Source organism: Chrysemys picta, chromosome 10 (genome assembly GCF_011386835.1).
Source record: "Chrysemys picta bellii isolate R12L10 chromosome 10, ASM1138683v2, whole genome shotgun sequence".
NCBI classification, from domain to species: Eukaryota; Metazoa; Chordata; order Testudines; family Emydidae; genus Chrysemys; species Chrysemys picta.
Genome location: NC_088800.1, coordinates 35,014,695 through 35,042,394, shown reverse-complemented (window position 1 = coordinate 35,042,394; position 27,700 = coordinate 35,014,695). Strand labels below are relative to the sequence as shown.

Genomic DNA, 27,700 nt, shown 5'->3' with positions numbered 1-27,700 from the left:
ATGAGGACACTTTACATACTTGCTATTTTCTACAGGCATAGAAAGGGACTGATAATGAAAAGGAGATTGCTATATATGTGAGTGCTGATATAGCAATAGCAGTTTGGGGGAAAACACATACAATAAGTAGCACTAGACTCCAATAACACAAATTGCTCTGAACTTTCCCTAAACAGTTCTGAACAGATGACAGGAAAATCATAGATCTTAATTAAAAGTCTGAGGGAATTTTTCCTCAATCATCTGCACTGCAGATCTTTTTCCAGAGTGCAGATATCAGTGGTGTTATGCATGCAGTGTGGCTCAAATACAAGTCTGCTATATTTGTGCAACCAATATAGTGTCACTGGTGTAATGTAATGCTAGATTTGGCCCATGTCATACCAAATATGTATATCCATAATATGGATATGATAGGAGAATTTTGCCCTCATGTTTTAACACACAGTGCTAGTATCTGATATTTTTATTAGCCAACTGCTAGATCCAGATCTGAACTTTCCAGATTTTGAATGTGCCTCTTGATTTCATCCAAGACCAAAGCAGAGATGCCAAAATACATCCACTTGCCTTTCTTTTTTAAAGGGAAATTAACAGACCTGAGAACTGAACTAGTAAGTAAAAGGATCTTAAGGACACTGGATTGCACAGAACCAGTCTGCTTATTCTAATTACATTTTTAAGTAGCACTCATAATTGTACTAAATGCTTCACAGACCACATCAAACAAAGCAGTTTCTGCCAAAGAGCTCCCAGTCTAAACTACAGATGTGAAAGTGGTACACGGTACAAAGAGGATGAAGAAGGTGAACAATGAGAGTTACAGCAGTAGGCAGTGTGGATACCCAGTATAGGTATGTGTTCATCTTTGAGGTTCACATACATGTTCTGAATATATATATATATATATATAGAGAGAGAGAGAGAGAGAGAGAGTGTAACAGGGTAGCTTGCCCCTTAAGGGCTGGAGGACCTGGGGCTAGCAAACCTTGATTACTAAATAGGCCACCAGGGTTGGATCAGGTAACTCCCTATAAAGGGAAGCAAGTGGCTGCACTGCAGGGGAAAGCAAGAAAGGTTTATGTAGGGAAGACCTTAATACTAGGGGGTTTGGAAGCCTGACCCACAGCTAGAAACTTGAGGCCTCAACCAGGGAGGGCCTGCCAAAACAGGAAAGTCCCCACATGGGAAAAGCCTGGGAGTGACCTGAGAAGAGGGTAAAGCCAATGGTGTGTTTTTGGGGACTTTGTTTTATTTTGGAGCTTTATTTATGTGAATAAACTTGGACCCCTGAGAAAGGATGGTGAATGTGTGGAGTTTAAGATTTAAAGGAGAAAGTGTTAGGTAGGCACTGCAGGGGCATGACTGGGTGCATGGGAGGTGGTTGACCCTGTTACACTGAGTCACTTCTTGGGAAGAACTAGTATCACTTGTTTTGCAATAGCCCCTAAAGACCTCAAATCAGATCAAGACCCCATTGTGCTAGGTGCTGTACAAATATGTAATAAGAGACAGCTCCCACCCCAAAGAGATTACAATCTAAATAGACAAGACAGCCAACGGGTGTGAGAGAGGCTCAGATTAAGAATCTGATTTTCAGGGGCACTAGGCAGCTGCAATTCTTAATGAAATCAGTGGGAGCTAAAATCAGCCCTCAGTGACTTGCTCAGGGTCACCCAGGAACTCTGTGACACAGCTAGGAACTGAAGGCAGATTTCCAAAGCCCCAGTCCAGTGACTTAACTGTAAGACTATCTTGCATCACATCTTGGAGAAGATGAGTCTTCTGCAGGGATTTAAATGAAGGGAGAGTAGTGACCTGCAGATCGGGTTAGTCAAGAACTTCATTCCATGTAAGGGAAGAAAGCAGGCACCAAGATGCTTGTGGAAGAAATGTAGTTTCATTGCTGGAGTCATCGATGAAGTAGAAGGGGCCAAGTGGCTGTGTGATGAGACAGAAACAGGTGAAAATCAGGAGGGGGCAGATTAAAGTAAGGGGGAAAAAACTTCCATGTGATGTAACATGGAATGGGGAGCCTGTGCAGAATTAAGTAAGGGGAGGGATGTTGTCAAAATGACAAGCTCGAAGGCATTGTGGCTGCATGCTGGATGGAGGGGTTCATGTGGGTATAGAGGATGTGAGGCAAGAGGAGGCTGCAGTAATCGTGAGAGAAGATGATTAGGGCATAGATGAGAATTCTAGCTGTCAGGAGGAAATGGAAAGGATGGATCTTTGACTCCCATATTACAAGCCTGAGAGTCAGGGAACATGGGGGTGTTCTCAACAGTAACAGAATGCAGGATGTGAAGGTAGTTTTAGCCATGCTGTCTCCCATACTATCCTGTCTTATGGCAGCTTTGCACCAGCACGAGTCCTCTTAACTGACCATTAGTTAATTCCCTCAATGGAGGGGGATTGTGAAATGTTGTGGCAATACCTTGGTAGTTCCAACACCACTCTTCTGGCAATGGCCTAGGTGTGGAGCTCCCTTAGGCCCTAATCATCCTTGACTGTAGGAGTGACCCCCTTGGGTCCTTGGACAACCTGCATAAATCATAGCAGCCCCTAATTTAAGCCAGTGGCTGGACTGTCCCTAGGATTGGGGCCTTCACAATTTCCTCTCTTGAGCTGCCCCCTGTGTTCCTCAGACTCTACTCAAGATCTGGGTTATTGGAACACAGGTCAGGGAGTCAGGACCTCTGAGTTCTATTTTGGATTCTAATGATAACTTGGTGTGTGCCCCTGGGTATATCAGTTAACCTAACCTCTCTGTGTGTCAGTTTCTCATTGTTTTAAAATTAGGATTATATCTCACAGGGGCACTGCATAAAGCATTTTGAGAAGCCTGGATAAAAGGTCCTATGTAAATGCAAATAGTTATTTTAGATGAACTCCGTAGATTTTCTGGCTATAGAGCTTTGTTTGGTAAACTAAAGGACACCCTCCACTGGCTCTGCCATCACAGGCATGTTATGTAAATCATCACATCAGCTACTACGTAAGAAAAGGTAGTTTTATTATTTCCTAATAGGAAAAATGCAAATATATTCGGATAGAGCTGATGTCATAAAATACGCTCTGAAACCAAAGACAATGGAAAATTCAAGGACTCGGTCACAGGGTAAGGTAGCCCTTTAAGGAAGCTGGGTTTCGCTCCCATCTGTGACTAATCACCTGCCTCCTAGCGATGCTCTCAGACTAGGGATCAGGTGATAGCTTGCTCAATTCCTGCAGGAGTCTCTGGATCAAGGGAAAGAACCCAGTTCATATGTAACTGGCCTGTAGAGCAGTGGCTCTCAAACTTTTTTTTTTACTGGTGACCCCTTTCACATAGTAAGACTCTGAATGCGACCCCCCCCCTTATAAATTAAAAACACTTTTAAATATATTTAACACCATTATAAATGCTGGAGGCAAAGTGGGATTTGGAGTGGAGGTTGACAGCTCATGACCCCCCCATGTAATAACCTCATGACCCCCTGAGGGGTCCCAACCCCCAGTTTGAGAACCCCTGCTGTAGAGTGTAGCTTGGAAGGTAGTAGGCTAGGAAAGAGTGAAAAAGCCGCAGATAGTAGATGGAATTGTTTTCTTGCTTCATTACAGCCCGTTTGTAATTGCTGCAGATTAACAGGAGAAAGAGCTGATGGTACATAGCATCAGTCCCATAGGCACTGACTCCATGGGTGCTCTGGGGCTCAAGCACCCACCCCCAAAAAACCAGGGGTGCACAGTATGTGCAAGATCAGATTAATCTTTTATGGGCTCCAGTGCCTCTTCCCCCTGAGGCCCCACCCCCACTTGACTTCTCCCCCCTGAGGCCCCACCTGCTGCTCGCATGGGGGGAGGGGAGGAGCACCCACTAACAAAAACAAAAGTCAGCACCTGTGATCAGCCCAGTTCATCCCAGAATTAATTCCAAATATTACAATATTTAGCCCCATTTTACTTAAACTGACTGTTCACATGGTTAGAGTTATTCTTGTGTTTTCAGGACTGGCCCCTTATTGTCAGTTCTTTGGGGCAGGGACTGTAGACCTGTCTGTTTACTCTTTTGAAACCAAGTGTAAAACTGGAGTAATGCAGTGGTGTATCAGGTCTTGTGTCTTTACTTTCCTCTGGCTCCCTTTGGCCACAACCAAGTAATTACCATGCTTAAATTCAGCTTTTAAACTTGATTATTCAGTCAGTGTAGATGGTGTACAGTGTTGCCACTGGCCCTATTTCCAATACAATCATTGCAGGTTTTATGCCAACAGAATTTGCCTCAGCCTCTTGATCTTTTAGATTTGCTTGCATTATTCATATTACGTCAATGGACTACTTGTATAATTCTGCTTTCAGAGCTGCAAAGCAGTTCCCAGCCTTCCCTACATATATGGGACACTCAGTTCTGTACATACAGGTACAGCAGGATGTAATAAATATTTTACAATTCTCTCTGAAGACCTCAAGATAAGGAAGCATTATCCCCACTTCACACAAGGAAATGAAAAGATGATCAATGACCTTTGCAAGGGCTCAGTGAGCCAGTGGCACACACAGAACCCAGATAACATGACTCTCAGATCTGTACCTTACCTACAAGATAATTTCTCCTCTCTTCAAAGAGGGTATCTGCTGTGTGGAGAGGACAGACGAATTTTGCCTGGAGAAAACTACAGGGGAGGTTTGAGGCAAACTTTAGCTAACAATTGAGAAGCACTGAACTAAACCTCGGGCATTTGAAAAAAAACTAGTAAACTTTTCTTTTTTAATTTCCATGTTTCTATACATCTCAATTTTAACCTGGATCAGAAGTGGAAATATATACTACAAGAGACTATTCTGAACAGAAGCCATTTTGGTTTCCCCCTAGTTCACAAGAAGATATAATACTTCTAATCTATACCCCCAAAACAATGTAGACCAAAGAGGTTCATTTAAGTGTTCCAAGTTTTCAGCACTTAACCAAAGCCATGATTAACACTTTGAAAATTCATCATTACTCAATTGGTAGCCCTCTTACTTACATTTCATCCTCTTCTGTCTGGATAGTTTTAAAAACATTTACTGGTATGAATATGCAAGAAGAATTGTAGAGATCTATGTATCTAGCAGGACATGGATTTTGCAGACATAGGTCCCCACCCTGCAATCAGATCCAGGCAGTTCCTTGCACCTGTGCAGAAACCTGTTGTAGTCAGTGGGGCTCTGCAAGGATCTGCTTATATGGATTTGACTGTAAGGTCAAGGCCATAGGGAGTACAAGGAGAAATTGTTTTTGTTTATTTCACACCATTGTGTCTAATCAAGGAGTGTACAAATTTAAAAAAAAAAATCTTATTTCTCCATCTATAAACCAGTTCTTCATAGATGGCAGACAGTGAAACTTTTGGGATCTTTTCTGGTTCCCACCAATGAAGGATATAAAAAATTGCACAAAGACATATGCAGAAATGTTGGTTTGTGTCCATGTCTCTTCCTTTCTCATTTTCCATTTGGTCTTTCTCCTAGTCTTAGTCATCTGCCCACTTTCTCAGATGCTACATCTGAAATCAAAGATTACACAATGGAAAAAAAATTCTCATTACAAAGGAACATAAGAATCCACCAACTTAATTAGTAGATTAATTCCCTATCTTAGTCACCCCCCAGTTTAGGTAACTTAAAAAAAATATGTTTTCTAGGGTTACCATATTTTGTGCCTCCAAATGGAGGACACTCCACGGCCCACGGCCCCGCCCCCAGCCCCGCCCAACCCCGCCCCCTCCCCAAAGTCTCCGCCCCCTCCCCTGCTTCCCGCGAATATTTGATTCGCGGGAAGCCTGAAGCAGGTAAGGGGGGGTGTGGGGGGAGGAGGCGCGGCCCAGGCTGGCCCCCCGGCGTTTCCAGCCTGGGTCGGCTCGGGCCCTGGGGTGCCGGCCCCCGCCGACCACCCCCGGCCCGCCCAGCACTGCCGGCCCCCGGCGGCCCGGCGCACCCCCCCGGCTCCCCGCCGGCCTGGCTCCCCGCGGGCCCGGCTGACCCGGCCCGGCACCGCGCCCCCGGCTCCCCGCGGGCCCGGCTGACCCGGCCCGGCACCGCGCCCCCGGCTCCCCGTCCGGCACCGCGCCCGGCCCGGCACTGTGACCCTGGCCCGGCGCCCCTGGTTCCCGGCCCGGCACCATGCCCCCGGCCCCGCACCGCCGGCCCCGGCCGAGCACCACCGAGCCCTCCCGATTTTCCCGGACATGCCCGGCTTTTGGGGATTTCCCCCCGGACAGGGATTTGAGCCCCCAAAAGCCGGACATGTCCGGGAAAATCCGGACGTATGGTAACCCTAATGTTTTCTGTTTACTTTTTCTCTCTGAAATCCTCACTGCCTCTGCCACCTGTGATGTCAGATTCAGATCATAAACACATAACTAGAAACCTATGCTACCTTTCTCCTTTGATTCCGTCCCCTTCATTGTCGTACAACAAGCAAAAAGCAGTTTTCCTGGTCAAGAGATGCTCTTCTACCACAACAAAAAGATACATTTTACAACTTCCCCTTAACAATATATTTGGCATTTTTTAATCTCTGAGGCTGAGCTAATAAAGCTAAATTACATCTTTCCCACTGAAATAGTGTTATGCCTTAATTGCTCTTAGTACAAAAGCCAGACGATTTAGAGCTGTACGTATATATTTTTCTTGCTTTAATCTGCAGGCCTGTTCAGGATACATTTTTTCCATTTTGAGAAAAAGAGAGTAAGACTTGCAATAGAGAATGTGGAACAGCAGAGGAGTGCCACCTAGTGTTTCTACAGTGCAGTGGTTTTCAACCTTTTTTGATTTTCAGACCCCTAACAAATTTTGAACGGAGGTGCAGACCCCTTTGGAAATCTTAGACATAGTCTGCAAACCCCCAGTGGTTCACAAACACAGGCTGAAAATCACTGTTCTATGACAACCTTTCACAGATCCCTTAGACATAGTCTGCAAACCCTCCAGGGTCCACAGACTACAGGTGGAGAACCACTGCTACAGAATAAAATATTGGAACACCTTATGGTATGTTAATACTGATCAACTCTCCTGACCACTTCCAATCAATTAAACTATAGTACGTACCATTTAATATTTTGGGTGATTAGCTCATACATAAGGAGGGATTTGCGTTGCAAACTGGACACATTTGATATAAATAAGGGACTTTCAAATGACCTTCAAGCTGCCCTAAAGGTGAGGGAGTATATGGAGCATGATGTGCTCCTCTGATTTCTTGCCAGCCGAATAGTAGGAGACAATCTAGCAGGTCAAGGTGGGTTGAGGTAATATTATTGGGACCAACTTCTGGTCAGTAAAGAGACAAGCTTTCAAGCTTACAAAGAGCTATGTAAGCTCGAAAGTTTGTCTTTCACCAACAGAAGCTGGCCCAATAAAAGATATTACCTCTACCACCTTGTCTCTCTGATATCCTGGAATCAACAACACTGCAAACATCTAGCAAGGCTAAGGGTATGTCTACACTACCCGCCGGATTGGCGGGCAGCGATTGATCCAGCAGGGGTTGATTTATCGCGTCTAGTCTAGCTAATAGATGCTAGCGATCCCTGAGCGCTCTTCTGTCGACTCCTGTACTCCACCGCCACGAGAGGCGCAGGAAGAGTTGACGGGGGAGCGGCAGCAGTTGACTCACCACGGTAAGTCGATCTAAGTACGTCAACTTCAGCTACGTTATTCACGTAGCTGAAGTTGTGTAACTTAGATTGATCCCCCTTTCCTCCCCCCCCCCCCCCAATGTAGACCAGGCCTAGGTTACAGCAACTTTCTACCTGTTTGGCTCCTGTTGTAAAAGTGACTTAGGTCACCTTTGCCTCCTGCCTTCCACAGCATTGTGCCCTCCCTCTCAAGAACCTGAAGTGCAGTGGGTCAGGCACATCCATCCCACAATACAAACAATATAGCGCTATGTCGAAGTTCTTCACATTAGAACCCTGCAGAGGTTCTTGCAACAGAGAAAATGATTATCTTTGACAGTGAGAGACTGTATTTGTGATTCAGTCTCTGCAAGATATTATTCTGAGGGACCCCCAAAACTGGATCTGAATTTTGCAGCTGAGGCCCAATCTTTGTTTTTTTTAGGTGTGGCTCTACTGCTCTGTAAGCCAAAAGCAGTAAGTGTTTAACCAAAGGCAAAGTACTGATGTTGTGCTGCTCAGAATTTACCAATTTCCTACACTTGTGTAAACACAAAAGTCTGAGCCAAAGGATCTGCACTGATTGTACTCTTGATACGTTTGTATTAAATAACATGCCCTAGATAATGATTTCCTTATTGTTTCTCTTACATTGAAATGAGAACTTACTTCAAGCACTGCAAATACCTATATTCACAACATGGTGAAAGTATCAGAGGGGTAGCTGTGTTAGTCTTCATCTGTAAAAAGTGACAGAGTCCTGTGGCACCTTATAGACTAACAGACGTTGTGGGTGAATACTCACTTCGTCATGCTGACGAAGTGAACATTCACCCACAAAAGCTTATGCTCCAAAACGTCTGTTAGTCTATAAGGTGCCACAGGACTCTTTCTCGCTTTTAACATGGTGAAAAACACTCAAAATGTTATGAAATACGTAGTTGAAGGGTTCTCATTATTCAGAGTAAAAATGGCTCTCTCATTTGATATGTTTTGTAAATGAACATGTTTGAACCAATAATGTGCCTACAAAATTACTGGTTCATTTTTAAAAAAAGGTCAAACTTACCAAAACAAGAAGTAGTAAATATTTTGTCAAGCTTTATGAGCTGATCATCAATATAACCATAGAAACCTCATCGTGTATGTCACACTTTTTGGGTGAAATTTACACCTTTGTGGTAGACCAGCATAATGCCTACACTCCATCAACTCCCACTTTCGCCCTATATGGAGATCTTTGCTGGCCTTGTATTGGCCATCTGCATACTAGGGGAATTTCACCCTCTGTGATTAATTTGCTATTTATATTCATTTTCTAAACATCTGCCAAACAACTGAATGTCACCCACATGGACTCTGCATTCTAGAGCTGAAGATGTAAAAGAAAAAGCATGTAAAGAAAGTACAAACTCACTACAAACAGTAATAATGTTGAAAGATGCAGCTATCATTTATCAGTTCGCATCTGGATTACATTTGTAGAAAAAGGATATGCATGAAATAAGGAACTTATCTTCCTAAGAAGAGGAACTTTCTGTTTCAATGAACTAACTGTAAAAACAATACAGCCTGATTAGAGTGTTGTAAGTGAGGAAGCTGTACAGCAAGTATGAAAAAAGAGAAGTATTGAGAGCAAAAGTCTTGAGAGTATAGAGCCTGATTCTATGAGTTGCTGGAACCCCAAAATTTCTGTTGATGCCAGTAGCAGCTGCTGGTGCAAGATCAAGACGCTAAATGCTTCATAGGAATGAGCCCGCTGCTGGTCAGGTGATAAGTTAAAGAAAAATATTGGAGACAATTTCTTTGGTATTTAAACATATCTGAATGAATGAGGCCAGGTCAATGTGAGACTTCTAAACAGTGCCAACATCTCTCCTGGAAACTGGGAAGAAGAAAGTGTCATGTGTTGTCTGGTAAATGACACTTTACAAGAAAGGCCTGATCCTGCAAGATGCTGAGTGCCTTCTGTGACAAACTGTGAAAATGTCTGTATTATGAATATTATGTGTGACTTGGTTTCAATTTTGTAGGCTGCCTGACTAAATGCATACAGCAAAATCAAAGGAGGCTGTAAAAGAACCACACAGGAAAGCTAAAACAATGAGACAGATAAGACAGGTGCAGGTACATACCTTCAAAGCAGCAAGGAGAACAATTGGTCCATTACTGGGAGATGCTATTTCTAGATGCCAGCAAATTTATCAGGATTTGTTTTGCCAGGGCTGAGACCCTGACCAGTTAAAAAGATGCCCTTGACAGAAAAGGAAGGGGAAGTGGTCAGAGAGGCTGGTCAGAATGTCAGTAAAAAGGCTGGCAGTCTGACAGAGACAAAAGGAGAAGGCTGCAAGAAGTGTAGGCCAGAGCTGCCTAAGTTGCGGCTACAGAGAGGTTAAGCATAGGTAAGGGAATATGCATATGTCTATGAGCACATCTATACTACGGTGCTGCTGCAGTAACCGCATAGTCACAGACTACAGCACTGTGTAGACACAGACTACAGCACTGTAGGAACTCTATCTCCTTGAGCCATTCTAGCTAGGATGACGGAAGCATTCTTCTGTTGACCTAATTTTGTCTACACTAGGGTTAGGTTGGCATAGCTATGGTGCTCGAAGTCCTGGAACACCATATCTATGTTGACCTACGTTTGAAATGCAGATTAGTTATTTTAAATCTCTCTCTGTAAGTGTTGTGTAACTTTATGGCAAAATAAATCATGCTTTGTGTCTGAAGAAGCTGTTTCAGTCTCACTGCAAAGGTATGCCATCACAGGCTCCAACAAGGAAACCCTGGCCGGGTCCAACCTCAGGTGGACCCACTGAATCAGTCAGCGGGTACCCAAGGGGCTTTAAATGAAGTCCTGGTCTAAAAGTGGATGAATTGCAGAATTCCATCACATAAGAGGTCAAGGCCTGACACCGGTGGGGGTAGGGGAAGGAGGTTCACTCAGAGACTCCGGAGAAGGGACAGCAAAGCAGCTAGCCCAGTAACACCTTCAACTCTCACTGAAGTCAATGGAAGTTGACACTGCTCAGTACCTTGCAAGATCAGACCTTGAAAGATTTGGCAATTGTTGATAGTCGCAGGGTTTTGAATTTGTACACATTATGGGACTATTTGGTAGAGGAACTATTGAATAGCCTATATTATAGAAGTGACATTTACTTGCCCTTTAAGTGAGATCAGCTTTCTTTTCCCTCCATGTCTATTAACAAAGCCTCAACATCAAGTAAAGCTTTAACAGATATGCCATGATAAGCACTGCACTGATGTGGCCTCCTTTAGCTGAGCCAACTCTACATAGCTTGAATGCATAGGGTGACCAGACAGCAAGTGTGAAAAATCGGTACAATGGGTGGGGGGTAATAGGAGCCTATATAAGAAAAAGACCCCAAAATCGGGACTGTCCCTATAAAATCGGGACATCTGGTCACCCTAAATATGCATCAATGCCAGTTAAGTATTATCTGTCCTCTAGGATTAAAATATCCCCTCATAATGTATCATCTGCTGATAAACAATACTGAAAGTTGCTATGCTCTGTTAACAGGGAAATGGGTAATTCAGTTGTAGAAATCAAACTTGAGAAAATAACTCCCAGCTACATATGAAATGAAGCATCACCCAGTGAAGGCTGCAAACCCAAGAACTGAGACTAAACATTTTACTTCTGTTTAACCCCACAGTTTTCTACACAACATTCAGAATGGAGGACTAATGATGTTGGCTATAACAAGGAGATTTGAAATAAAGAAGCTCTAGTCCCTCATCTGTGCCTTAAAGTGGGATCTAGTGACAGAAGCACTGGCTATTCCAACATAGTCTTGGCACTGTATGAAAAAAATTATCAGACAAATTAGAACATCAGACAAGTTATGGTAATTGAGACTGATCTGGGGATATAGAGATGAATGTAGACCAAGTGGCTTTTCTGCATGTCGGATTCAAAGATACATGGCAAATTTCTGAAGTCGAGGTTGCACAGGGTGCAACTCAAGGCAGAATTGGGGCTGAATTTTACGTGGCTCAATGGGTGAGCAACAAAAAATGACCTGCGAGTAAATACAAGCATTACAAAAAGATTGTGCATGTACTTCATTTTGGCATGGGCACATCTTGAGCTTCCGTTACACATAATTATTGTTTTTCAATTAACTCAGTACACTAGAGATAACTGAAATGAATGTAGAGATTTCACAGATGAGTAACAATGCCACAAGACTGAGAGGGATGCTAATCTAATCTTATCTGTAGGTTAGGCTATGAGATGGAAAATACAGTTGAATGTAGTCATAATAGTGAGTCTGGTAGCAATACACCAAGAGAGGATACCTCAAAGGGGCAGACACATGGAGCATAATAGCCCAAAACGGAAGAAGGTAATCTTCCAAATCAATTCCAGCCCATTTCATACTGATTTCCTGCAAAGGGGCTCCTGGCTACGTTAAGGGCAAAGCCAATTTCAGGGGTCTGATTACTGGCAGTACCTCAGTCAGGAAGTATCCCGAAAAGGTTTGGGTAGTGTCTGCTTATGGAGACTTTCCTTGCCGGAAACCTGAGCTGGACCACGTTAAATGTCCAGGGACATCTGGCAGGCAGGATTTAGCAACGCTCACGCTCGCCGCGTACTCAGGACCGAAAAGACATGCGTAGAGCCCAACTTAACTTCCCCATGGAAGGGGCCCAGCTCCGTGTGCACACCCATAATGTGTGTGCACGAACATGCAGCCACGATTGCACAAGTAGCGGTTGAGGGGGGCGGAGCGAGGCCGAGTAGGGGAGATTCCCGGCTGCAAGGCCAGGCTGGCTGGGGTGGGGCAGGGCAGGAGATGCCCGGGCAGCGCCCGTAGCTCTCCCTCCTCTGTCAGCGAGAGGGCGGAGGGACGCCCGGGGACTACAAGTCCCGTCAGGCGGCGGGCTGGGCTGCTCCGCGGAGCGGCCGGAGGGAGGCCGTGTGCCCGCGGCAGTGCTGGCAGGGAGGCGAGGGGAGATGCCGGCGGCGGGGTCCGCCGAGGGGGAGGAGGGCGGCGGCGGGGACGCCGCGGTGCCGCTGAGCCTGGCGGAGCAGGCTGGGCCGGGCGCCCCCAAGCTGTGCGGTTACCTGCAGAAGCTGTCGGGCAAGGGCCCGCTGCGGAATTTCCGCAGCCGCTGGTTCGTTTTCGATCCCCGCCGCTGCTACCTCTACTACTTCAAGGGCCCGCAGGAGGCGCTGCCGCTCGGCCACCTGGATATCGCCGCCTCCTGCTTCAGCTACCACCAGCCCGAGGCCGCCGCCGCTAGCGGGGACGAGGCCGCCGCCTTTGAGGTGCACAGTCCCGGCGGCACCGTCACCGTGCTCAAGGTACCCCCACGCCACCAACGGGCCCGGGCCTCACCCCAGGCTGCCTGCTGGGCCCCCCTCTGAGACCCCTACTCTTGTCTTAGACCCCCCAGCCAGGGAACGTCCTCCGATTCCTGAGGGGTTGGGGCAGGGATCCCTCCCCGCACAGAGACCCCAGTTCTATAGCACCTGAGGCCCGGGCCTTCTTAAATCCCTGTTGTCGCCCCCCAGTGGGCTCAGTCAGGGACCCGTTTCCTCAGTCACCTCACCCCTTTGGTAGCTGCTCCTGATCCGAAGCTCCCATGACAGCTGATGTCTGCTAGAGGCGTCCTCACTCTATAAAACACCACTTGATGCCCATCTTTTACACAGGATCTTGTGATACTCCAGGTGCCAGGTAGCAAATAAGGGGCTTTCCCATGGAGTCTCACTAAATGTGACTGTGTGACCCCAGCCAGCAGGTTCCCCTTACCCACAGTCTGCAACTGCGATTGTAAATGAGATGTTACTGTTCCTCCTTGGCTTGCTTTCAGTCACTTTTAAGCACTGTCAATGTCAGGTGCTCTGTTAGGCCAGGTCTTCAATATAAACGTACATCGGTATAACTGCCTCACTCAGGAAAAATCCACCTCCCTGAGAAGCAAAGCTGTACCGACCTAAGCCCAGTGTAGATAGTGCTATGTCAATGGGAGAGCTTCTCCTGTCCCCGTAGTTACCACCTCTCGTGAAGGCGGATGAACTATGCTCCACAGAGCTACTGCCTCTCATGGAGGTGGATTAATTATTACGCTGTTGGGAGAAGCTCTCCTGTCAGGTTGTAGTAGTGGTGTAAGTATAGACCTGTCCTTACTCTTAGTTTGCTATTATATTGAAGCATGATGCATTTAATAACGGTACCTAAAGCTTAAATTTAAAAAAAAAAACACCATTGTCCAGTAGCCTACTCTGAGACTAGCTAGCTTCTTTTTCAACTTTGTTCTTCTATCTCCAACTCTCTTTAAGTAGGTTCACTTCATTGTATGAGTAGGTTTACTACTGCTGTCCAAATGCGACTCAGAAGCCCAACATTTGGGTTTGCTTGGTAGGCTTTTTGCCTAAACCTGGGAATTAGTATGGGTAGCTGTAAGGTACAGAGCGACATGCCCACTCCTTTGTATAAGTGTCCTACCCAGAGTAGAGAGAAAAAAATGTCTGTCTGCTCCTTTTTAGCATGTCTTTTATTAAACGGGTTTTCATTTTTAAAGTAGTGATACAATATGGTTACAGGCAAAAATCTCCTCTGTTGAATGATCTAAAAGGCGTCTTTAGCTGATAATTTTTTTATTTATATGTTTGTGAAAATGAAAGGCTCTCCTTCATATGTGCTTACTTTTTGATGTGGAAAGTACCCCATAATGCATCTTCAGGTACACCTCCAGAACTTAAAAATAACCCATACATTTTGTCTTTTCCCAAGAAATGAAAAGAACAGCTTTCAAAACACAGGCCAAAAGTATAGTCCCAAACTACCCCCAGAAGCAAACACCTTGAGAAAGAAAAATGTTTGTGGAACCTGGTCTGATCCTGTGAAGGGAACTGAGCTCTAGAACTGGTTGAAATTTTTTTGTCAGAACGCTATTCCCATAGAAAATGGCTTTTCAATTAAATGAAAATTTCATGGAAAAAATCTGGCTTTATCAAAAATCTTAGGTTTTCATAGAAAAGATAAATATTTCTATATATGATGAAAACAAAAAAACTGTAACCCTTTTTTCAGGGGGAAGAGGAAGAAGATGGAGGGTTTGGGGGAATCATTTCCTGATCAGCTTTAGTGAACTGCCTCAACTCCTATTAGCAGGAGCTCAGGCCTTCACAGGATTGGAACCTTAATCTTATGACCTTGTATTTTATGTATGCATCCTTTGTTCCATCTCATGATGAAGGACGTTTGCATAGGTCTGTTCAGCTTACAGAACAAGGTTTTACTTTAAATATATTTGTTCATTATTGGAGGAAGTGTTTCTCTTTGAGTATTATTCCTATTCATTTAATGTTAGTTTTTACATGACACATTTTATATTGCAGCAACATGTTTTGTAGGAAAAGTAGTAAAAGATAAATAATAAAATTAAGTAAATTTATATATATATATATATATATATATATATATATATATATATATATATATATATATATATATATATATATATATATATAATTTTTGACTTGGTCATGCTAGTGCAAGCAACATGCAGCTCCTCTACTCAAGTTTCCCTGCATACGCTTTTCTTGGTTCCTGTGGTCTCAGACCCCTCTTTGATGTTCCCTACACCTGCCTAAGGCCCTCTGGGAAAGAGAGGGGTTATGGGAGGGTAGGGCCTTAGAAGTCTACATTTGCTCAAGCACAATCAAGAGGCCAGAGATGATGTATGGGTACCAGAAATAAAAGCAAATATCTTTGTCATCTATTTTTACCTTTCACAGGGTCGTGGTGCTGTCTTAAGCAGCCATGTGATTGACCATCAAAAAAGCTATTGCTTAATATATGTAGTCCTTATTTAAAGATCAAGCAAACTTTTATACTGGAATCTTGGGGATATTTTGAAGGGAACTGGTTAAGTGAAGATTTAGTTGCTGGAGGTGGTCATTAGTGTCTGTTTCACTGCACTAGTAGGTTTTTATTCTGTGTTTGTACTGCACCAGTGTGGTCCTGGTCCATGACTGTGGCTCCTTGACATTATGATAACACAAACCATAAAAAAGAATTCTGGATCCAGGATTTAATTGAGCTCTTTACTCAAAAGCAACCAGAACAATAATACTGTAAGAACTAAAACGCCTTTCAGCCAAGTTCTGCAGAAATAAAAATAAAGATGAATTGATGTTCAAAATACTGGTGGCCTGATCCATCCCTTGTTTAAGTCAATGAGAGTTGGATTGGGCCCTTACTGAATTTTTTAATGCAGGATAAAAGCCTAATTGATTTAAGAAAAAATTACACATAGGAGCACGAGGACCTTACTGAGGAAGAAAGTCGAGTCAAGTGTAGCTTTCATCCTCCCCATATGTCATATGCTTCAATTTCCTCAATTTGCTTCTTGTTCATAATTTCCAAATCTCATGGTACAGTCTTTATTCAGTATTTATAAGCTTACATAAGAAATAAGCATCAACACCCCAATCTGAAATGACTGTATTATTGAAGAACATCATTACTACTTCAAAATGCTTCAGATTAGCTTTTTTAACATTCATGACCTAATCCTCAGAGTTAGCTCAGCACTTGTAACTTAATGGGAGTTGCAGATAACTCTGGCTCAATTACTCTCAGGGGATTGTTTTCTCATTTGACAAACGTTTTAGGAAAAGTGTCACAGGTCTTCATGAAATAATATGCAGGTCCCAAATTGGGATTGGTGGGACCATCGGTAAGACTGCAAGTCTGTCACGGAAGTCACAGATTCCCGTGACTTTCCAGGACTTCTGCAGCAGGCAGCAGGGCCGACTCCAGGCACCAGCTAAGGAAGCTGGTGCTTGGGGCGGCCAATACAAAGGTGTGGCACTGTCCCCGCAGCTCCCATTGTCCGTGGTTCCTGGCCAATGGGAGCTTCGGAGCGGGCGCTCATGGAGGGAGCAGTGTGTGGAGCCCCCTGGTCGCGCCTCCACTTTGGAGCCAAGGAACATGATGCCACTTCTGGGGCGCTTGGTATGGAGCCTGCCAAACTCCCCTCCCCCCCCCCCCCCCCCCCCCCCCCCCCCCCCCCCCCCAGCAGCAGTAGTGGTTCCAGGACGTGCACCACTGCCCCCCACACACACCAGTGGCGCCCCCCCAGCCACTACTCCCCAGAGCACCTGTGACGCCCCAGGCTGTTCCTCTTTCTCCCCCCCACCCCCCAAGAGCACCCAAGTTTTAGTCAGGGGTATATAGAACAAGTCATGGACAGGTCACAGGCTGTGAATTTTTGTTTACTGCCCGTGACCTGTCCATGACTTTTACTAAAAATACCCATGACTAAAACGTAGCCTTAACCATCAGTGGCCCTTGGACAATTTGCTGGTTGCATGGTGCTGGCTTTCCTTCTTATTTATAGCTCTTAAAGCACATAAAAAAAGGTTAACAGAATATTAAAGGTTTTTTCTAATATTACTTTGCTTCATAAGCAATTATTGTAATTGCCATCACAGGCCCTTGATGAGTGGAGTGAGGAAGGTGGTTCTCGAAATAATGTCTTCTAGTGATCCAAAATCATGAAAAATTTGAGAACCCTTGCTTTAGAATAATAGGGCCTAATCCTGGAACCATTTGCTACGTGCACTTAATGCTATTGACTTGACTAGATATGCTCAAGATTGAACATCAATTTCTGTTTGCAGAATCAGGCCCTTTGTTTCATAGAAAGGAGGGGGGAAAAACCAATCCCGCTCTGATGGGTTGCCCCCTTTTAAGATGCCACCTGATATGCTGAGATATCACTGAGCCCGCCTGTTTTGCCAGCATGGGCCCCCTTTAACCTGTCTGGCTGAGCCAGGCTCTTAAACCTCCTCTAGCACACACACAGGTAGGGCCACCCCCTGCTGCAGAAAGACACAGACACTGAGATCAGCTCTAGGAAGACTCAGCTTAGGGGATTTTCCCCAGCACTCAGGTGCTCACCTGCTTTGGAGTGCAGACCCAAAGGTATATTGTCTTGTGTGGTATAGAAAAATCTGCACAGCTCAAGCTCATAAAAATTTGCCCTCTTCCTCAATGTGAAGAGAGATGCACAACTTCTTGCCCCCCCCAGTTAGAAATTATATAAACTGGGTTTAATAATAAACAAAATAAATTTATTAACTATCAAAGGTAGATTTTAAGTGGTTAAAGAGATAGCAAACAGAACAAAGCAGATTACTAAGCAAATAAAACAAAACACGCATACTAAGGTTGATTCACTAAAAAAATTGGTTACAAGTAGTAATTTCTCATCTTAGATATTATTACCAGAGCCGGCTCTGGCTTTTTTGCTGCCCCAGACAAAAAAGCCTCCCGCCGCCCCTCGGCGGGGAGCGCGGCAGGGGAGGGTGGCGAGCCCGGCCACGGCCCCGCTCTCCCCGGCCGGCCGGAGCGCTGGGGGGAGGGCGGTGAGCGCGCTGCGGCTCTGCTCTCCCCGGGTGAGTGCCGCCCCCCTCCAGGTGCCGCCCCAACACATGATTGGTAGGCTGGTGCCTGGAGCCGGCCCTGATTGTTACAGGCAACTTACAGAAAGGCTTGAAAGGCCGCTGCACTGGCCTGCAGCTTGAGACCTCAGGTATTATTACTCACAAGCTAGATACCCTTCCAGCTTGGGCTCAACTCTTCTCCACACAGTTCAGTTCTTGCTTCCAGGTGTTTTTCAGTGTCTCTTTTGGTGGGGAGGCAGAGGTGAACCACAGTGATGTCACTCTCCTGCCTGATATAGCTCTTGGGTAAGGCGGGAACCCTTTGTCTTCTAGTGGAAAAACACTGGCATTCCAAAAGTGTGTGTGGAGGGGGGTTGGTCCAGTACCAGGTGACTCGGACCCATGTCTCTGCAGGGTGAGGCGGCCATTACTTGCAGGCTGTCTGGAGTGTCCACAGGAAGACTAACCCCTTTCACAGTCCACTGTCTTTGCTAATGGGCCATCAGCCCTGTCTGGCTTTTCCATTGTTTGTACCTGAAGGACTAGTTGGGGGTGACACCCAAAGTAACACAGTTCGAATACAGATACATAGTCAGCATTCCTAATTTCAGATACAGAAATGATACAAAAACAACGAGGAGTCCTTGTGGCACCTTAGAGATTAACAAATGTATTTGGGTGTAAGCTTTCGTGGGCTAAAACCCACTTCATCAGATGCATGGAGTGAAAAATACAGTAAGAAGCATATATATTACAGCACATGAAAACATGGGAGTTGCCTTACCACGTGGGGGATCAGTGCTAACGAGGCCAATTCAATCAAGGTGGAAGTGGGACAGTCTCTACGCAAAAGAATTAATGGACACAAATCTGACATCAGGAATCATAATACTCAAAAACCAGTGGGAGAACACTTTAACCTGTCTGGTCATTCAATGACAGACCTGCGAGTGGCTATATTACAACAGAAAAACTTCAAAAACAGACTCCAACGAGAGACCGCTGAGCTGGAATTGATATGCAAACTAGACACAATCAACAAAGGATTGAATAAGGACTGGGAATGGCTGAGCCATTACAAACATTGAATCTATCTCCCCTTGTAAGTATTCTCACACTTCTTATCAAACTGTCTGTACTGGGCTATCTTGATTATCACTTCAAAAGTTTTTTTTTTTCTCTTACTTAATTGGTCTCTCAGAATTGGTAAGACAACTCCCACCTGTTTATGCTCTCTGTATGTGTGTATATATATATAGCTCCTCAATATTTATTCCACTCTGTATGCATCCGAAGAAGTGGGCTGTAGTCCACGAAAGCTTATGCTCTAATAAATTTGTTAGTCTCTAAGGTGCCACAAGTACTCCTGTTCTTTTTGCGGATACAGACTAACACGGCTGCTACTCTGAAACCTATTCTCAACAGTTGACAAGAAGGGATGAATACCAAGGAAGGGGAAATTACTTTTGTAGTGCTAACGAGGCCAATGCAATCAGGGTGGCCCATTTCCAACAGTTGACAAGAAGGTGTGAGTATCAGCAGAGGGAAAAGTGTGATTGAATTGGCCTAATTAGCACTGACCCCCCACTTGGTAAGGCAACTCCCGTCTTTTCATGTGCTGTAATATATATGCTGCTTACTGTATTTTTCACTCCATGCATCTAATGAAGTGGGTTTTAGCCCACAAAAGCTCATGCCCAAATAAATTTGTTAGTCTCTAAGGTGCCACAAGGACTCCTCGTTGTTTTTGCTGATACAGACTAACATGGCTATCAAACTGAAACCTGTCAGAAATGATAAAGGCATACAAATTGGACAGTCACAGTCAGTATATTATAACCTTTCCAGTGATATACTTTATGCAAGATGTGCATGTAAGATATCTCAGTTATGCTTATGATATGGATATGGCATATTTCCATAAAACTATGGAATGGAATGTGTCACCTTCTTCCCCACAAATCCTATAAATATTTCTTACCAGGTGTCACACTGTCTGATGTGGCTCACAACTGTGAGTACTTACCTCATGGCAGATTGTCAGAAAACAGAGCAGATACCCCAAACTGGTGGTGTAGTCTATAATTAGATTTCCCCAAGCTAGTACCAAATGTGAACTCCTGGATCACTATGCCAATCTTACATGGAATCACAAACAGTCCCCTTAGATGCTCCAGTCTATCTTGCTACCGAGACAAATGGGACTTAGTGATAAATGGTCACTTATACCAAAGACCACATCACATTTAGGTTGCTTCCAGACCCAAGAGACCAGTTACTTACCCCAGATCAGCTAGTACTCTAGATCTTACACCAAAGACAATGTTGGTAGTCAGTTCTACAGTAAACCAATTAAAGGTTTATTAGCTAAGAAAAGGAAGTGAGTTTTTGAGAGTTTAAAGCAGGTAAAATATATGTTCAGGTGAGTCACAAACTATAATTCTGAATGGTAGCAGAGGTGTAATATTCTGCCAGTTTCCCAAAAGTGTCTCAGGGCTACCCAGAATAATTCTGGGGATCTCAGTCTTCTCATTCAGTTATTCTGCCCTGTTAAAATCCAAACAGTCCAGAGATGCAGGATCTTTCCCTGAATCCATACTTACAGCTTCTTCTCACAGAAAACAAGCTGACAGGGTCACTACCCATGTGGGCTTTTCCTTTGATGATAAAGAGCAGGGTGGATTTGATTTAAATCAATTTGATTTAAATCACTAGTCAGGAAGACTTGATTTAATCATAGATTTCTACATAAAAGTGCATTCTTGTTGGTTGTTATAACCTTAATACATATTCTTCATAACTCAGAGATAGATGTAGGTTTCATTTTTAGAAGGTACACACTATACATTTTAAGTGATTTATTTTGAAAACTTTTCAGATTAGTTTTACAGCTGTATCAGAAAATGAATGATTGTTTGGTTATTTCATTTATCAAAAGTAATTGAAGCAGATATTTATGAAGTCATTGGGAGATAAGCTATCTCCAATTCAACAGGTTAATCATTAATATTTGGAGGATTTTCTTGCCATGCTGTATTAGGAGGAGAACATCACCAGACAGACATTTAACTTGTTTTATTTAACTAAAACAATAATGTTATGTATTCTGGATTGTTTTACTTCAACAGCAAACATATAATATTTTAACAAAACAAGCATATGAATTTTTGCATTTAGTTAAACATTCAAGTTTTTTAAAATCAGGTTTGTTTTTGTTGAAATTGTTTAACTAAAATAGTTAAATGAAATATTTAAAAAAAACAAATTAAATCAACTATGTCAGCCAAGTCAACATGAGAAACTTAAAATATCGGCTTCTGCAGCTATCTCAGTCATCTTCACCTTCATTTTCCTGTTTGTTCATAATCTGGAAAAGAAAAACAAGCTTTCCTGCTTTTTCAGGTCCCAAACGATTTCTCAATTTGGAATGAATTAGTCTAAAGGAAGAAAATATTCTTTCTACACCGGCAGAAGAAGCTACTGCTGTTAAAAGTGAGATTATCACTTCAACAGTCTCTGAATCCAAGTGCTTAAGTGACTTCCACCAGTTCACTGGTGTGACTTTCTTTAAACATCATCAGCAAACATATATTTCTTGAATGGCTCTTATTCTCAAACCGGGTCTCTTTTATGGCCTGCTGCCATTATAGGTTTTCCCTTCTAGTGAGAGAGAGAGAGAGAATGGTATGCAGGGCCGGCTCTGGCTTTTTTTCCACCCCAGGCAAAAAAGCCTCCGGCCGCCGTCCCCTCCTCCCCCCAGCGCGGCAGGGGAGGGCGGCCAGAGCGCCGGGGGGGAGGGCGGCGAGTCCCGGTCGGGGCTCCTCTCTCCCCGGCGGCCAGAGCGCCGGGGGCAGGGTGGCGGGCGGCGAGCCCGCCCGGGGCTCCGCTGTCCCCGGCGGCCAGAGCGCTGGGGGAGGGCGGCGAGCCCGCCGCGGCTCCGCTGTCCCCGGTGGCCAGAGCGCCAGGAGGAGGGCGGTGAGCCTGCCCGGCGCTCCGCTGTCCCCGGCGGCCAGAGCGCCGGGGGGAGGCCGGCGAGTCCCGGTCGGGGCTCCTCTCTCCCCGGCGGCCAGAGCGCCGGGGGGAGGGTGGCGGGCGGCGAGCCCGCCCGGGGCTCCGCTGTCCCCGGCGGCCAGAGCGCTGGGGGAGGGCGGCGAGCCCGCCGCGGCTCCGCTGTCCCCGGTGGCCAGAGCGCCAGGAGGAGGGCGGTGAGCCTGCCCGGCGCTCCGCTGTCCCCGGCGGCCAGAGCGCCGGGGGCTCCGCTCTCCCCGGTGGCCAGAGCGCCGGGGGGAGGCCGGCGAGCCCCGGCGGCCGGAGCCGGAGCACCGCACCGCCCCCCTCCAGGTGCCGCCCCAAGCACAAGCTTGGTGGGCTGGTGCCTGGAGCCAGCCCTGATGGTATGATAGATCTCAAATCAATGAAGGCTACACTCAGAAAGACCTCAAGACTTCTGGAATATGCTTCTCAAACAGTTTCACCTTTTTTTCTACTGCCTGTCCCTCCCTTCTCACATTAATCTCCAGACTTCTTCTCCTCGTCCAGATCTGTTCCGCCCCCAACAATCTTCTAGTCATTGAACTTTTTGAAACTTTGCACTTTTAGAGAGAGGTAAGGGATTGACTCTGTATACATAAATTTGCAGACTGACAATAGGGTTGAGGTCTGTTATTTCTCATCTATATTATTTATTTATAAACATTTTTGCTGTTAACAAGCATGTTACTTCTGGAGACACAAATCTAAGCATCTCTGATGGTGTCTTCTAGACTGAGCACTGAGTCCCATTGGGTAGATAGAAAGATTAACCTAAATAATCTGTACAGAAGCTCCTGGAATCCCATAAAGTTGGATCCGTAATCCATGAACTATTAGAACTCATTTACAAAACTTTTCTTAAACATTACATGAATATATTGTCTCATACTATAGAATTAGAATTTATAATCCCTATTCCATTATGAGATATCTTTGAGCTATAATGTAGTTTTAATTAAAGTCATCTTTAGATAGGTTTTTCCTCAAAAAGCATTTTATCAAAACAATCTTTTTTTTTTTTTAAATCAATGACTTTTATCCACCCGGATATAGAGTGAGGAATGTATTTTGAGTCTTTGACTGGACACCTTCTAGGCCTGGGCACAATTCTTTCCCCTGGTACAGCTCTTGTTCTAGCTCAGGTGGTAGCTTGGGGATTCTTCATGATGGCTTCTCTCCTCCCTTTCTGTTCCACCCCTTTATATATCTTTTGCATAAGGTGGGAATCCTTTGTCCCTCTCTGGGTTCCCACCCCCTCCTTCTCAATGGAAAGACACCAGGTTAAAGATGGATTCCAGTTCAGGTGACGTGATCACATGTCACTGCAAGACTTCGTTGTCCACTTGCCAGCACACACGTATACAGAAAGACTTACAGGTATAACGCAGCCATCTGCAGACAATTGTCCTGGTTAATGGGAGTCATCAAGATTCCAAATCACCATTAATGGCCCACATTTTGCATAATTACAATAGACCCTCAGAATTATATTTCATATTTCTAGTTTCAGATACAAGAGTGGTACATTTATACAAATAGGATGATCACACTCAGTAGATTATAAGCTTTCTAATGATACCTTACAAGAGACCTTTTGCATGAAGCATAGTCCAGTTACATTATATTCACTCATTAGCATATTTTTATAAAACCATATAGACTGCAACATCACAGTGTGAAACTGAGTTCTGCTGGTACAAGGAATTTGAAAAACCTCAGGCAGGATGTTTGTCTTGCACAGCAGCCAACAAAAATGAAACTTTGGTATCATCTCTTCTGTGAGTTTTGTTTAACAAGGCACCATGACAGGAGATTTAAGCTATCTCATTCTGCATGTGAAGTGCTGCGAGTCATTTGTGTAAAATCTGGTCACCAGATCCATAATCCTCTTCCTTCTACCCAGTCACTTTTCCTTATTGATTTAACAGAGGAGACCAATCTGATAAGAATAATGGCAACAAACACTCTCAAGTAAAATATGATAAAAATGTATTTAGATATGGGTTTTACTGCATAGTTTAAAGATGTTTGCATTTCCATTGCCCATTCTGTTAATTAGCAGAGGACTTAACTCTTTTTTTAAATTTATAGATTAAATGTCTTAAATATTTATTTCATTGCAGTTTTGTTACACTTCCTCTTGGTGTAGGAGTTAATTGTTCATATAGCAATAGATACACAACAGAACATGTAAATATATTATATTAAAGGATGCACTGTAACGGTATATGTTCTTGTCCACTTTCAGCCAAGCACGTTACATATACTTAAAATCAGGTTCTTGCTGATTGTAGGTATGGAGACTTGGATTTGTCTGCAGTCTTTATTCATGTATATAAAGAATTCTTCATAGTGTCTTGGGCTAACTTAAATGTGCAAGAGGCTGTCAAGGAAGCAACCATATTGGGGCTATGCTATAGTATGGGAGCAGCCTCTTGAGACTTAGCCCTGGTCTACACTACGAGTTTAGGTCGAATTTAGCAGCATTAGATCAATTTAACCCTGCACCCGTCCACACGACGAAGCCATTTTTGTCGACTTAAAGGGCTCTTAAAATCAGTTTCTGTACTCCTCCCCGACGAGGAGATTAGCGCTGAAATTGACCTTGCAGGGTCGAATGTGGGGTAGTGTGGACGCAATTCGATGATATTGGCCTCTGGGAGCTATCCCAGAGTGCTCCATTGTGACTGCTCTGGACAGCACTCTCAATTCCGATGCACTGGCCAGGTAGACAGGGAAAAGACCCGTGAACTTTAGAATTTCATTTCCTGTTTGACCAGCGTGGCAAGCTCAGAGGTGACCATGCAGATCTCATCAGCACAGGTGACCACGGTGTCCCAGAATCGCAGAAGAGCTCCAGCATGGACCGAACAGGAGGTACTGGATCTGATCACTGTTTGGGGAGAGGAATCCATGCTATCAGAACTCTGTTCCAAGAGATGAAATGCCAAAACATTTGAAAAAATCTCCAAGGGCATGAAGGACAGAGGCTATAACAGGGACCCACAGCAGTGCCGCATGTGGAGCTCAGGCAAGCCTGCCAAAGAGCCAGAGAGGCAAACAGCCGCTCCGGGTCAGAGCCCCAGACATGCCGCTTCTATGATGAGCTGCATGCCATTCTAGGGGGTGCCCCTACAACTACCCCAGCTCCGTGCATGGACTCCGTCAATGGATTCTCCCCAACAGCCAGGAACTGTTTTTCACCCTGGATCTAGTACCCTCCCAACCCACTGAAGGCGGGCTCCCGGACCGAGAAGGCACCTCTGGTGAGTGTACCTTCGTAAATATAATACATGGTTTAAAAGCAAGCGTGTTTAATGATTAATTTGCCCTGAAGACTTCGGATGCATTCGCTACTGGACTTCGCACCATACAGCTACTGGAAAAGTCTGTTAACGTGTTTGGGGATGGAACAGAAATCCTCCAGGGACATCTCAATGAAGCTCTTCTGGATGTACTCCCAAAGCCTGTTAGCCACGCGGTGGGGGGAGGGGTGAAGCGATCATCCCAGAGAATTGTGTGTGTGTGTGTGTGTGGGGGGGGGGGGTTAGTTCGATTTGTGCTGCACGTTAACCCAAAAACTGCAGCCCCTCCTTTTAAATGGCCAACCCATTTTAAATGGCCAACCCAACGGGTGCTTGGTATGTGAAATGAAGGCGCTGCTGTTTGAAACCATTCCCACATGTTATGAAGGTTAAAGAAGCCAAAAGACTGTGGCTTACCATGGCTGCCTGCAAGCCGAATTCTGTTGCCCACCGACCCTGCGTGTGTGTGATCTTTCACACCAAACCGGCAGGCCCTCAATATAAGAGGCAAAAATGTTTGTAAAGAAAGCACACGTGCTATGTAATGTTAACAGCTTGGTTCACTGTGAAAGAGTCTACCCATTGTTCTCTAAAATGTGTCTTTTTAAAGACTACTCTCCCTTTTTTCCCTCCCACAGCTGCAAATGTTTCAACGCTCCCCATATCATCTCCGTTCCAGAGGCTAGCGAAGCTTAGAAGGTGAAAAAAACGCACTTGTGATGAAATGTTCTCTGAGCTCATGCTGTCCTCCCTCACTGAAAGAACCCAGCAGAATGCATGGAGGCAGACACTGTCAGAATGCAGGAAAGCACTAAATGAACGCGAGGACATGTGGCGGGATTAAGATGATAGGTGGCATCAGCGTGATGAGAGGAGGCAGGATGCAATGCTGAGTCTACTGGAAGATCAAACTGATATTCTCTGGCATATTGTTGAGGTGCAGGAAAGGCAGCGGAAGCACAGACCGCCGCTGCAGCCCCTGTGTAATGAACCACCCTCCTCCCCAAGTTCCATAGCCTCCTCACCCAGACGCCCAAGAATGCGGTGGGCAGGGGCACCCAACCACTCCACCCCAGAGGACTGCCCAAGCAACAGAAAGCTGCAGTGTGGCCTTGTGCTTCCCTCCTCCCCCACCCCTCCCGGCTTTGCAGTTATCCCCCCATTTGTGTGACGAATTAATAAAGAATGCATGAATTTGAAACAACAGTGACCTTATTACCTCTGCAAGCGGTGATCAAATCGGGGAGGGGAAGGCGGTTGGCTTACAGGGAAGTAGAGTGAACCAAGGGGGCGGGTTTTCATCAAGGAGAAACAAACAGAACTTTCACACCGTAGCCTGGCCAGTCATGAAACTGTTTTTCAAAGCTTCTCTGATGCGCAGCGCACCCTGCTGTGCTCTTCTAACCGCCCTGGTGTCTGGCTGCGCGTAATCAGCGGTCAGGCGATTTGCCTCAACCTTCCACCCCGCCATAAACGTTTTCCCCCTTACTCTCACAGATATTGTGGAGCTCACAGCAAGCAGCAATAACAATGGGAATATTGGTTTTGCTGAGGTCTAACCGAGTCAGTAAACTGCGCCAGCACACTTTTAAACGTCCAAATGCACATTCTACCACCATTCTGCACTTGCTCAGCCTATAGTTGAACAGCTCCTGACTACTGTCCAGGGTGCCTGTGTATGGCTTCATGAGCCATGGCATTAAGGGGTAGGCTGGGTCCCCAAGGATAACTATAGGCATTTCAGCATCCCCCAGCGGTTATTTTCTGGTCTGGAAAGTAAGTCCCTTTCTCCAGCTGTTCAGACAGACCAGAGTTCCTGAAGATGCGAGCATCATGTACCTTTCCCAGGCATCCCACGTTGATGTTGGTGAAACGTCCTTTGTGATCCACCAGTGCTTGCAGCACCATTGAAAAGTACCCCTTTCGATTTATGTACTGGCTGCCTTAGTGCTCCAATCCCAAGATAGGGATATGCGTTCCGTCTATCGCCCCACCACAGTTAGGGAGTCCCATTGCAGCAAAGCCATCCACTATGATCTGCACATTTCCCAGTGTCACTACCCTTGATAGCAGCAGCTCAGTGATCGTGTTGTCTACTTGGATCACAGCAGCCCCCACAATAGATTTGCCCACTCCAAATTGATTCCTGACTGACTGGTAGCTGTCTGGTGTTGCAAGCTTCCAGAGGGCTATTGCCACTCGCTTGTGAACTGAGAGGGCTGCTCTCATCTTGGTATTCTTGCTTTCCCCTCCCCTGAAGCACAAGTCACAAAGTTCCA

General features: G+C 45.1%; 2 protein-coding genes and 1 long non-coding RNA gene across 4 annotated transcripts in view; 2 read left to right on the top strand and 1 right to left on the bottom strand.

Moving 5' to 3' along the window:
• Window positions 1-13,412, bottom strand: part of SH2D7 (SH2 domain containing 7) — a 47,580-nt gene extending 34,168 nt beyond the window's left edge. Inside the window, exons 1-3 of one of the 2 annotated variants that reach the window (XM_065559550.1) lie at window positions 12,748-12,866; window positions 6,401-6,476; window positions 5,010-5,528 (exon numbers count right to left, since the gene is read on the bottom strand). Coding sequence is in view for 1 of the 2 variants with exons in the window: in XM_065559552.1 (XP_065415624.1) it covers window positions 13,236-13,270 (35 nt within the window). In the remaining variant the exon portion in view is untranslated. Of the gene's footprint in view, window positions 1-5,009; window positions 5,529-6,400; window positions 6,477-12,747; window positions 12,867-13,235 lie in introns of those variants that run through there. The other variant, XM_065559552.1, reaches the window with a different exon arrangement.
• The window catches only part of TBC1D2B (TBC1 domain family member 2B), a 59,109-nt gene continuing 43,833 nt past the window's right edge, over window positions 12,425-27,700 (top strand). Inside the window, exon 1 of the mRNA XM_005294485.5 lies at window positions 12,425-12,987. Coding sequence (XP_005294542.2) covers window positions 12,637-12,987 — 351 coding nt within the window. The 5' untranslated portion in view covers window positions 12,425-12,636. The remainder of the gene's footprint in view (window positions 12,988-27,700) is intronic.
• On the top strand, window positions 24,810-26,622 carry LOC135973954 (uncharacterized). The gene is made up of 2 exons (XR_010591072.1): window positions 24,810-25,382; window positions 26,060-26,622. It is a non-coding gene; the product is annotated as an uncharacterized LOC135973954 (long non-coding RNA).